At 37.5% G+C, this 12,833-nt stretch overlaps 1 protein-coding gene across 1 annotated transcript; it reads right to left on the reverse strand.

Annotated features, from left to right (window-relative positions):
• Positions 1-5,807: 5,807 nt before the first annotated feature.
• On the reverse strand, positions 5,808-12,453 carry KLF4 (Kruppel like factor 4). The gene is made up of 4 exons (XM_029285124.1): positions 12,334-12,453; positions 9,004-9,931; positions 8,746-8,910; positions 5,808-6,105 (listed from the first exon to the last, which is right to left on the reverse strand). Exons 1-4 carry the CDS (start codon positions 12,430-12,432, stop codon positions 5,930-5,932), a joined length of 1,368 nt encoding a protein of 455 aa, XP_029140957.1. The 5' UTR covers positions 12,433-12,453; the 3' UTR covers positions 5,808-5,929.
• Between the last annotated feature and the right edge of the window lie 380 nt (positions 12,454-12,833).

Genomic DNA, 12,833 nt, shown 5'->3' on the forward strand with positions numbered 1-12,833 from the left:
TGTTTTTATTAGATACAGCTCTTCAGAGTCAATGCCAGAAAATGCTTTGGAGGTCAAAGGGGTGTAAACTGAAGCTGCTGCTTTTCCTGGAATCTCAAAGTAGTATTGACGTTTAGGCAAAAGAAGCAGCTGCTTTAAAGAATTTCTGACAGGTACTACATCTGTCGTCCTGCACACGTTGAAGTCTTTTTAAAGCAACAATATATTCTGTTTTTATATGGGTTTTACTATTGTAATGCTTTTATTGAAAGCTGCTTCCTTATATGTAAATCCACTGAACAGCATCCTTGTAGTTGCTGATATAGCTTCAACTGTCCCTGGTTGTTTTTTAACTAGTATACTGTATATTCGGTTGTACTGAGAAAATAATAGTAATAATCCCCTAGTGGGACACTACCTTGACATGGTTGTGGGAATTGTGTGCTCCAAGGAAGATGAGAGTGATACCAGCTGTTCACCATACTGGACAGGTCTCAACAGAGGAACTAGACAAAAAAATGCCTCTCCCATAAACAATATGGTGAGATACAATTTTCAGAAATTCATACTGGCTCGGTCCTCACCTGGGTCAACAAGGAGTCTGCTAGATGTTGGAGTGTCATCAGTTGGACATCTGATGACAAATGGGCTACAGAACTTGGGACTTTTGGCTGAGCAACCAGGGGCAGCATCTGCCAGACTACTAAAAACAAAAATACCCACTGCAAATATACAAAGGGTAAAACCAAAGACATAAAGATCTGCTATTACAAATCAAGTCCAATAAGAAGACAACCGAAGCACCACTCAAACACCATGGGCATTGACAAAATCACCATCAATCAATTGCAAAGCTTTACTTGGAACAGCTTACATCCTGCGACCGTATCTGTAACACCATCGAACAACATCTGCTTATCCCAGATCCCTTGGGAAGGACTCGATAGGTGGGTAAAAATGCCAAATAGAATCTAAACATCTGACTGGCTGTGTGACCAACCATAATTACAACAACAACAACAACACCTTGTATCCTGCCCAATTCTCAATGACTCTGGAAAGTTCACAACAATCAAAGAAATTATAATAAATTCAATAAAACAAAAATAAAATGAAAATAAAAAATGGTAAGCTCAATGAAGTAAAGGCTTTCCGTCTCCTTCACCAAAGGCCTGGGTGAAGATAGATAGAAGTCTGTTAGAATGAGTTCTTTCCTTTGTTTTCTGCACTTTTGCCTTTATTCTTTCCTTATTTCTTTCTTCTTCTTCCTTTATTCTAAACATTAGTTCTTAGATTTCATTTTCTGTCTTAAAATTGTAATATATATATATATGGAAGTATATTAGAATGACTTATTTCATGACACATACTTTTATCCACTTTGGGTTTCATCATACGGGGGTCATTGTTCAACCCAAACACTCGACATGTGTGATATTTAGAATCTTCTGAAGTAAGTTGGATCCAGAATCTGCCTTCTATGCATCAAGGTCTAATTTTGTCCAAGGGAGACTTCAGATTCAGAGAGATCTTTCCCTATCAATCCCCTTTCAAATCTGACTGGAATAATTCAGCAGTAATCTTTGTGCATGAACTAAACTTTCTTTCAAAAACTCTTTAAGTACAGGGAAGCAGGAATGTTTCTGCAGCTCAGGACACTGTTTTTTTTTATTCTGTATCAAAATACCGTCAGTTCCCCCGCTCCTGCACGCAACCAGCATGCTATAAATTGGAGCAAGTGTTCATGATGTATTGTTGCTCTATTGATTTTTTTTTTCCAGCTCCGGGAACCACAGCATATAATGGAACAGGTGGCCAATGCAGCAAGTTATTTTTAGCTACACCTGCCTTTTAAATTACAATTGCTGATGTTGATATTCTGTTCTCATGCCTGGAGACCACCTAAAGAACAAGAGCTCAAAATGAAGGCTGTCTTACATGCATTAAGGAGTGTTAGCTGGCACTCACCCAAAATAATGGGTGAAATAAAAAAAAAAATTAAAGGCACAGTGAAGCACTTAAAACAGAGAACTTAGAATGGTGTTTCATTTTTATCAAACTCCTACCCTGAATAAGACATAGCTTTTGGCAGGGGAAAAAAGGGAGCAAAAATATTTTTCAGCTTGGGAAAAAATTCAATAAAAATACTAACTTTGTTTAAACATAAATGTAGGACATCACAGCCAGATAACATGCATATTGTTTACATTAATAACCAGCTGTTGTCAATTAGAAAAAAATCTTGAAGAAAATGGCTTTAATGTCATAAGCAAGAATGCACTTGCAATTAACAACATGAAATAAATATAGCAGCATTTTACCCGACAATACATTTGAGCTGCTTTCCCCATCCAGCTGAATTTTAAAAGACCATGCATATACTTTACACTGTGAAATTAAATTGGTTGCTGTACTATACAGCATATTCTCTTTAAGTGAAGATGTTGCAGATCAGATACTTTCATACATAAATTCTAAGGGATATATCTCTAGAAAGCAGCATGGGGGACCTGGACAGGTAGAAATGGTGATCTTATTTCAAAGTCCTGCTAAAGTGCTGCAATTCTGTAGGTTTTTATTTAGAAGTAAACTTCACTGAGATTTTTCAAGCTATTGAATCAGAGGTAAACATTTATGGATTTGTCTCTTTAATTGGTCTAGTTTATGGAACTATAATGAACAAACCAGAGGTTCTAGGCAAAGGAAATGGAGATATGTTGTATATCACAAGGTACAAACTGTACTAAGGAGTATCATCAGGATCTGGTAAGATCTTAAATAAGATACTCTCTAAGGAGCCACTTTTTAACTTGGAACTACTGTCTTCCTTCCTCTCCCTCCAACCCTAAACTGCACAACTAAGAAGAAGAGGACACAAAAGAAATATGAAATATTGTTTCAGTCTTTGAAGGTTGGACAGGAGAAAGAAGGAACAAGAGAACATTTAGTAACAGTCTTCTTCAAGAAATCTTGCAATGCAGAGGTCAAACATAAAGTCTGATTAATAGAACTAGGCTTACGGTCAACTAGACAAATGGTTGTGAGATTATATACCTTGAGTACTGTATTTGGACTGGAAGAGGAACAATAGGGTATGAACCGCCGAAAGAAAAACACTTCTAGTCACTAAACAAATTATCAATAACTCTGACAGATTAAACAAATCTACGCAACAGCAGTTCAAACATATTTTCATTTTTCTGTCTTCCATTTTGTCAAAATTTATGCTTGAATTTGTTTTAGTGTTACCTATACACATTGATTGGGATTACGTTAATTGCAATCCTAGATATGCCTACTAAGAAATAAATCTCCTGTCTCTTACAATATGCAAATTTAGTTCACAAATTCAAACTCTTATGGAGGAAGAGCAGGATACAGAAGTAGAAATTAAAACGAACACTGTTCAAAAAGTACGCAAATCCTTAAGGAAACTACTTTTAATTTCATACATTTCCTGCAAAAACTGTTCATTCTGTTTGAAAAATATAAACCAAATGCTTTTCCTATAAATTCCATGAAAGGTAACTCTTCAGTTCTGCAAAAGTATATGACTTGGAAAGGGGAGTATTTTCAAAAACAAAGACATGTTTATGAAGATAATATGAATTTTAGAATCAGATTCAAATATAAGTTAAATGTCAAACAGTAATAACATTCCTGAAGAATGCTTCAAGTGATAACTTACACCAAGTTTTGCTTTATCAGCAATCGGGAAACACGATCTGAACTTCAGTAAAAAGAAACCCCCGCTTATATGTACAGGTATTTGCAGTTACAAGCTAAAATGACGACAATCGTTAACCTATTTAAAGAGATTTGAAGTTTTATAGCAACACATTCTACCCGAGTCTTGAAAAGATCATAAAAACAATTTTTAATTTGACAAAATTTCCTTTTGAAGACAATGTAACACCAGATCTAAGAGATATAGGCTCAACTTAAATAATCATTTGAGATATACTCTGCAGGTGACCAGTATGCCTACTAAAATATGTTTAAATAATAAATATATCAAACTCTTTGGATGTTTTACCAACTCTCTCCGTTAGTTTTTCTCCCTAAGTTTCTACAAAGTGCTACAATACTATTATTTAACCACATAATAGTTAAGGTACACTGCAACATGGTTTCTTTACCCCACAAAAATTTAGCAAACTGAGTTATTTCAGAGAAACTGCAGCATGGAAGGAAAAAAACTGTATTTTTAAAAATATTTTAAACTGATTAAGCTACACATATATGGGAATGCATGGATTCTGAAAAAAATGAAGTTGGAAGGATTTAATGAAAACTTATTAATAATAAATATTTTTATACATATCACAGTGCTTGATAAGTTAGAATCAATGCTGAATTGTTTGATTCTTATTTCCTGGTATGTTTAGGATTACAGCCCAGAATAATTTATTTTGCGGATAAGCTAAACTGAATTTGATGGGGCTTACATCAAAGTAAAGATGACAAGAAGGAGTGCAGAACTTTTTAAAATATGGAGTTAGCATAGCTCCAGAACACTATGTGTAAATGTAAACTATTCATTAAGCTTTTCATTGCATCATATTAAAACGGTTTAGGAAAAGCATAAAAATCCACTCAGATAAAATAGGTTTATTTAAAAGTTATTTTCAGCAAAATGAATATGCAAAATACAAACTCTGTCAAAATGTTCATTTCACTTCATAGTTTACAAAATATACAAAATAGAAGTCTCCTTAAATTTATATTACATATTTAATATGTAAAGACCTATATAGAAAAAAAATTTGTTCTGCTTAAGGCATTTTTGTGAATAAACCATTGTACAAATTATTGCACATTGAAACCACAGTGCATTACAGACTGTCTGCATAGAAAATTAAACAAACACAAATAAACCAGGTTTATTAACCTGACTTAGGTCATCATTAATTGTAGATCGGAAGACAAATGTATTTCCTTGTCAAATATGCAGCAGTTTGAGAACTTTGGCTTCCTTTTTTGGTACCTTAAGAACCAAATGTCATTCAGCACCATGAAAATAGACTTTTAACCACAATTCTGTACCTGAATTTCTTCTTCTTCTTCTTCCCATTTGACATAGTTTAATAATGGCTTTTGGAAGGTAAAAGAAATTGCAAGATTATATCATGTTTACAATATTGCATTGAAAAGAAATTTTAAGGGAATTTAGGGTGAAGACAGGAATGACATTCAAAGAGAAATCATAGTGGATTTATTATTATTGCCACAATATGAGCCAGGCTAGCTCAATGCTTTGGAATTAACAAGCCTTTTATAAAATCAAATGGTGCATCTGGGATCAAGCTCGTATTTCTCAACTTCCTTAAGGTATGCTGCTTTTAGATCCTATTTAAGTACGATATGTACATTTGCTTTCTCCCCATAACAATACATTGTTTAAAATTGTAACAAAAGTGCTTTGGAAATTTGGTTTTCTCTCTTCCAAGGAAAAAACTAAAGCTTTTGGCCTGATTGAGGTAAAGAACCTTCAAAAGCAGGGTTGTTGTTCTACTAGTGTCATATCTGTCTTCACCAGTTGGTTCCCTACGTAATTTCCCATCCATCCATCCATCCATCCATCCATCCATCCATCCATCCATCCATCATCCCTCCCTCAACATTTGTGTTAACCCTGATATCCTTGACTTCCAGTCAGTCCTTGGCATTCTGTAGTCCAGAAAGATTCAAGTCAGATATTTTAAAAAATGGAATGATGATATTAAATCCAGTCATTGTTCCCTTTGTTTATTAAAAAAAAGTCCATATTTGTTTAAAATTGTTCATTCCTTTTGGTCTCCTCCCCTCCTTTTTTTTTTTTTGGGAAGACTTCACTGGGATTTTCTGTAGTGCTTTAAAGTGGAGTCCTTCCCTCGTGTGGAAGACAGTCCTTGTGCTGTCAAATACTGAATCTCTCCAGGCTGTAAAGATAAAGTTCCTTGTGTCCTTCTCAAAAGTGTCTCTTCATGTGTAAGGCGAGGTGGTCAGACCTGGAAAATGCTCTGTCACACCTCTGGCACTGGAAAGGGCGGTGGCCTGTATGCTTTCTGTAGTGACGTGTAAGTTCATCGGAGCGGGCAAATTTCCAGCCACAGCCTTCCCAGTCACAGTGATAGGGCTTCTCACCTTCAGAAATAAAGAGCCACATCAATTACTTCTGCATTTGGGGCAAATATTGGAACAAGCCTCAATGAATGGACCAAGAAATAAATACAAGTCCCTTTTCAATTATCGTTAACAAATTCTAGAGACACCTGTTACTATCCTTGCAGATTCAAGAAAACTTGGATACGTGTGTTCTATTGGCTGAGCAAGGCCGTCTCATATGAACTATTGCCTATTTCTCCCCCCCCCCTAGAATTCTGAAAAGTAGTTTAATTACATACATGTTTTCCTATAATGCAGACATACATTTAGGTTACAGTCCTTTCTGTTCACTAGGTTTGGAAAAATTAAAAAGAAGCTGTAATAATTACGTGTTTAGAAACGGCAAAATAGAAGAAAATGAAAGGGAATAGGATACTAAACCTGTAACTATGGGAGCCACCTGTGGCTAATGAGAATTGCTTTGGGGCATCTAAGGAGGCACATGTTACTTTTTTTAAAAAAAAAAAAAACTATTTTAGGGCATTTTCACTTTCAAAAGATTACACTAAGATACTATTCGTGGTTGGCCAGGACTTATTTAAAAATCAGTTACGTGCTATAGGTAACAATGATTCGGCTTTATCACCAACGATTGCAAAATATTATCTGTCAGCAGCCTATTTATACTTAGAAATCAGGACATATTGTAGAAACATAAAAAGACAATAAACAATTTTACTGATTGTGTGGCAATATGACCTATGCACTCCTTTTCTTAAATTCTTTTCTGACTGCTTCTGGATTAAAATGGCATGGAACTATTCCTATCATCTTTCAGTTACGGACAAAGCCAACCAAAAAAAAATAGCACTAAGAAACATCTTAATGAAGCTTTCATGTTTAACTATATGTTGTTTTCATGAAAGTTTCAACCTATCAACCTCGTTAAGAAATTTCGTTTAAAGTTCAATCTCCTAAGCCACCTGGAGAACTGAAAGAGTTTAATTCCATGTCTGAACTCTGCACTTATACCACTGTTACCACAAATGGGCTGATAATCTCCACCGTTCTTACATACAGGAAATGTCACTGAAATCAACGAAACCGTTTCCAAAATCAGTGTTTCAAATTAGGATACTATCTTGCTTAGTTTTTTATTTTACAAGGCAGCCCAAATAATTTACCTGGAGATAAATCTTTGTTTGGAATAACTTAGAAAATATTGGGGTAGGTTGGTAGGTAAAGTTCATGTTCCTGCACTTTTGACACACAGTTAATCAGAAACCATAGGTACATTGCCATTTTAAATATATTGACTTAAAATTAAGCTCTTTTGGAAACTAAGATACTTTCTTCCAAGGCAACATGGGGTATGTGAGGTAAACTGACAATTTTCAAAATAATAATTCATAATTTGATGTCTATATAAATCTTAGCAGCAAATTCTAATAAAATTTTCTACAGGTAGCTGGAAAATCCAGATTAGAGATTTTCCAGAGCTAAAAAAAAAAGAACCGTCAATACTTTGTGGGAGAGCAGTCTGGTTTAAATAAATTCAAAACAACTCCAATATAAAACTTGATTTCCTGGATCATAGTCAGTAAACTAAGATTTGGTAATTTCTAGAAAATGAGAATGAACAGGAATCATAAGGCCAAAACAAGAGCAAGAAAATAAACAAATTGTGGTTATTTGCAACAACCATTCCCCTGAAGAAACATGTCAATAATGTTATCAGGATAAACATGCTTAATCCAGTTTGGATTTCTAGCTACCTTGTAATTAACTAGCCACATGGCCATAGCCAGGCAAGCAATGCTCAAGCACCTATTTGCAAAACAATTCCTCTGCCAGGGGTGAGTCATTTTGAGCCATTTTAACCAATACCTTCAATGTGAAAGCAAATCCACAATTGTAATGGGCTTTTGACAGTTAAACTCCTATGTTAATGGAGAAGACTACAACCCACTATTTAATACAATTGTGAAACAGTGCTATTCTAACTCCTTGTGTTAATAATAGAGTTGTGTTCTAATCCACACAAACTGGACACTAGCAATTTTTCCCCCTCAGAGATGGATGTGGTTTGAGAGCAAAACATGGCTCCTTAGAGTATGCCTGTTATCCATTGAACAGGATTTGCAGGTTTCTTTCAACCCCCCCCCCCCAACTAGTTAAGCAATTCTGGGAAAGGACAAAAACGTTCACTCATATATGCCATGTATCATGCTACACCTCTCAAATAATTCCCAGAACTTTTTGCTGGAGTTGTAGGGGTTTAAAACTGCAGTTCTAAGCACACTCAGAGTGAGATACCTCTGAGAAAACATTCATAGGATGATTGCTAAATATAGTAGTTAAAAGTGGTGTGAAAGTGGTGTACAATCTTTCTTTTTCCACCCACTATTATCTCTCATCAGACAGGTTCCACTGGCTCTAAAAACTAGTGTATGGACTCGATAGAGGGATAATGGCTGGGTCCATTTTTTCTATAATTTGCGCTGAAAATAGATGATCTTCAGTCATGTACAACATGTGGCCAGTGTGGCAGAGGATGTCCAAATATCTTTAAGCACAAACATGACTAATCCCAATAGCCTTTCAGTAAAGTGCTGTATTGTCTACATTAGAACAGTCTTCTGGTACTGTTGGAGTAAAGCATTATTAAACTGCCCTTACCTGTATGGGTCCGAAGATGTGCTTTGAGGTGAGAGCTCTTTGTATATGTTTTACCACAGCCTGCATATTCGCAGGTGTGTGTGGCAGTCCTTTTCCTGGGCCATGACCTCCGTCCCCGCTTGGGCTTGGTCTCTTCAGAGAGGCAGCTTCCCGAAGGCATCAGCTCTAGAGGTGAAGAGGGCGGAGTCAGCATCATCCCTTGCACCAAGCGAGGCATACTTAAAAGCTCTCCAAAAACATTTAGACAGTAAGACTGACCTTGATACTGGAGGGCGTTGGGTGGCAGCTGCTCTGGAAGAAAAGGAGGGTAAGCTGGGCCAGGATGATAGCCTGGAGGAAGTGGAAGAGTTGAATGACTTAAGCCCTGGGGAGAAGGGTGGCAGTCCCTGGGAGACATCATCTCCTCTGGAGTCAACGGAGGATTAGTCCTACTAGGTAACGGCCGACCCAAAGAGAAGTCGTGCGGCTGGGCCCTTGAAGTATTCCCATGGGATTGGCCAATGGTACATGATGGGGCCGCCTCTTGCTTGATTTTGGGGCACATTCTGGGCACGTGGTTGTACACAGAAGGGGGAACAGGTCCATCCGTGCAGGGGGAAGCTGAAGCAGCAGCACTGTTCTTGATGTGGTTATTGCATTCTCCCATGTTCACTGTAGCCTTCAACACAAATTTCCCATGAAGGCTGCCTAGTGGAAGAGGTGGTGGAGGAGGTGGCTGCTGGGTCTGCTGCTGTTGCTGTTGCATATAAACAGGGTCCAGATCTGGCCTCATCAGTTCAGCTACAAATCCACCCGAAGGGGACACGTCATTGATATCAGCCAGGTTGAAAGGGGCAGCTGGAGCATGTTCTCTAGTGTACATTATACCTCCAGGGTGATCTTCCCTTTGCAGCTGGTAGGAAAAATCACAGGTGGTCACAGGAGGGCAGGTGCTACTTGTGATAGAGGGCGAAGAACCAGGAGCAGTCACAACTATAGCAGCAGCTGTAGGCTGCTCCTGGGGCATCAGGGAATTCGACAAGATGAAATCAAAGTCCAGAAGCTCATTCAACTCTTCCGTCTCCCGCCTTGACATAGTCCCACTGTTGCCGTTTGTGGCGTTTTCCAGCTCAGAAGAGAGGTCAAAATGCCGCCCTGTCAGTATAGGGGGGATCCGCTTGAGGTGAGAAAGCTCTTCCCTCCACTTCTGTGTGAAGAAGATAAAAATGTAGCATTAATGGAAAGTCCCCTTTAGTTTGCTAGCAAAATCAAGTAAGATGTCAAGTATACTTTTTAAAGTATACTTAAAGTATACATTTTCTTGAAATGTACAAGAAAAAAACAGGTACAAGTTATTAATAGACATACAGCATACAGCAAAAAAAATCTTAAAATATGATTCTTTGGATTGTATAATTGAGTTGGCAACTCTACCATAGTGCCACTGGGTTAGTACTCTTTTTTTAAAAAAAAAAAAACACAACCTCTATATACATTTGAAACAGTAGTTGTATAGCCTAAAGAAATCGACTGCTCAACAGTGGAGCTATGAAATTAAATATTCAAGATTGTGAGGGTATCTTTGAGAAAGACTTAGTTACAAAAATATATGTTAGGAATTTTCTTTTAAAAAATCTGCTGCATGAGTTTTTAGGGCCAAGTGTAAACAATTTTCAAACTATCACACGCTAACACAGAACTGCTCATTTTTCCTTCTCCATTTTGTGCTATGTGATTTTTAGGGGGACATAAAGTAGTCGTAGTTTATGCCAGAATTTTAACTGTCAAGTCTGAAACTACAGGGCTTAACTAACTCATTTTTAAAGCCATAATTATTAGTGTCTAGCATGAGCAGCATTCTGCTCAAAGTCGTAAGACAAGATAAAAATAAAGGCATCACTTTGCAATCCTGTCATTAGCTTATACTTACTATACTGCCTCTGTATATAATGTGTGCATTTCCAGTACTTTTATCTATGTATAAAAGCTTTCTTCCAGACCCAATAAATGTGATGAATATACATGACAGACCCCCCCCAAGGTGTTTTTATGTAGTCATAGATTTAGGAAAATACAAATAAACTGATTTTGCAATAATTGCACATGCCACATTAATGCATTACATTGTACTCATTAATAATTAGACACATGTAGGCGTTTTCTGAGGCTGCATGCATTATACAATAGCAGCCAGAGAAGCAAGGCATCAGCCTGAGATGATACAAAGAAAAGCTAACCTAGGCACATGAGTAGGTGTATATATTTCCAGAGGTTGCCAATGTATTAAACATCCCCATCCACACCCATGATTTTGGTTTGTGATACACCACATACTTCAGTTTCTTATTTACTTCATTGTATTCCTTCATGGTATATTTTTCTATCCATGGGCGTTTCCTTTCACTTTATATAAAATGTTGATGTTTAAACTTGAAGCAAAGTCTATGCCTACGCAAATGGTAAAGACGTTTTTGCCACAATCCAAGAATTAAAGGAAAAGAACCCCCCCACACACACACATTTGTATTTACACGGCACACTGAACTACAACCAGCAAACCACATTTTAGTCAAATGGGTTGCCAAACCCAGCCCATGAGTTTAGCCAATGGTTCCTTGCGTTGGGCAAACTCAGAAAGTCTGAATGAGTACATCATGATTAAGTTAGCCATGGTGCATTTTGGGTGAGTGTGCACCCAGTGTGGGTTTTTAGTAAGGCAGTTAATCTCTGGATTACTTTTGAGAGAAATCTCTATGCTCACAGATAGGTGTGCATACAAAACCGTACCACAAAAGTTAAAATGACTTCCTTTACTTTTTTTTTTTTTTTTTAAAAAAAAAGCCTGCTTCCTGTTTTATAGTACAGATACCTGCACCAGGGAAGGACTTTTATTTCTGCAAATCTGATTAGAACTCTGGTCAGAATCCCAATTGCTTTCCAGATTCACGTTCCCGGGGAATATTTTACTTTGGCTCCATTTTTGTCATTGGAGCCATAAAAAAAAAAATCATTCTCTTCTCCCCAAACTGATCATCAATGCCCAAACTGCTTTAAAAAATAAACACAAACGCCTCCTTAACTCGAGCGCCTTTTTTTCAGCAAAGCGAGGGGAGGATTCGCCAAGTTGTATAGTACTTTCTCAGGGTGGCACAAGAAGCCAACTCTACACCTGTTCAAGCACATTCATATATATATGAATGTATATACATATATATACATATATATATGTATATGTGTATGTGTATATATATATATATATATATATATATATATATATATATACACACACACACACATACACATACACATATACATACATACATACATATATATATATATATATAGTAGGAAACAAAACGTGAGCACCAGGAGGTTGTAAAACAGTTAAAAGTTTTAATAAAACTTTTACCCTGACGATGTTGGTAGGATCCAACGAAAGCTAGGTCCTTTTTAATATTCTTTTAAAGGTTTTTAATGTTTTATTAAAACTTTTCACTGTTTTACAACCTCCTGGTGCTCACGTTTTGTTCCGGGCCGATCCCAGGTGAAATCCTTTCCACAGGCTGCAGAATTCCTCCGCTACACCCAACCACCCCGGCGAATACTCACGTTGTGGCCACCTGCTTGTCTCAAGGCTTTTTCCCGGCTGGCCGTGCCCGCCGTGGCGAAGGTGGAGATGGAAGGGAGGAGGGTGCCGCTGAGTGCCATGTCAAACTCGCCGGGGGGCGGCTGCCTGCAAAAAAATGTCAGAGAGGAGAGTAAAGCGACGGGACGAGGGACGAGGCTGCATCCAAGGAAGGAAGGAGGGAGAGAGGGAGGGAAGGAGGAGGGAAGGAGACAGAGCAGCTCGGCCGTTGGCTTCTGCACACTGAAACTTTTAATTCCAAGCTTGGTCGAGGAGGCAGAAAAAGGAGTAGAAAAAAACAGGGGAGGGAAGGAATGCCACCCACCTCATTAACGTGTCAAGAGCCGCTGCGTGGTCGGAAGGCACGGAAAACGGCTATCTTAATTTAACCTATTTATCTGCGGAGAAATATATACGCATATATATATATATATCTATGTATATATATATATATATATTGCAAGTGGAATATTCACTTTCAAAA

The sequence above is a fragment of the Protobothrops mucrosquamatus genome, unplaced genomic scaffold, assembly GCF_001527695.2.
Source record: "Protobothrops mucrosquamatus isolate PMUCROS unplaced genomic scaffold, P.Mucros_1.0 scaffold1317, whole genome shotgun sequence".
NCBI classification, from domain to species: Eukaryota; Metazoa; Chordata; class Lepidosauria; order Squamata; family Viperidae; genus Protobothrops; species Protobothrops mucrosquamatus.

What these genes read in the sequence shown, in the direction of transcription:
- KLF4 (XM_029285124.1), bottom strand. Translation starts at nt 12,432, where the DNA reads ATGGCACTCAGCGGCACCCTCCTCCCTTCCATCTCCACCTTCGCCACG. An exon ending in GACAAGCAGGTGGCCACAAC is followed by an intron (nt 9,932 to 12,333) that starts GTGAGTATTCGC and finishes TTCTTCACACAG; the next exon opens with AAGTGGAGGGAAGAGCTTTC. An exon ending in CAACGCCCTCCAGTATCAAG is followed by an intron (nt 8,911 to 9,003) that starts GTCAGTCTTACT and finishes CTTCACCTCTAG; the next exon opens with AGCTGATGCCTTCGGGAAGC.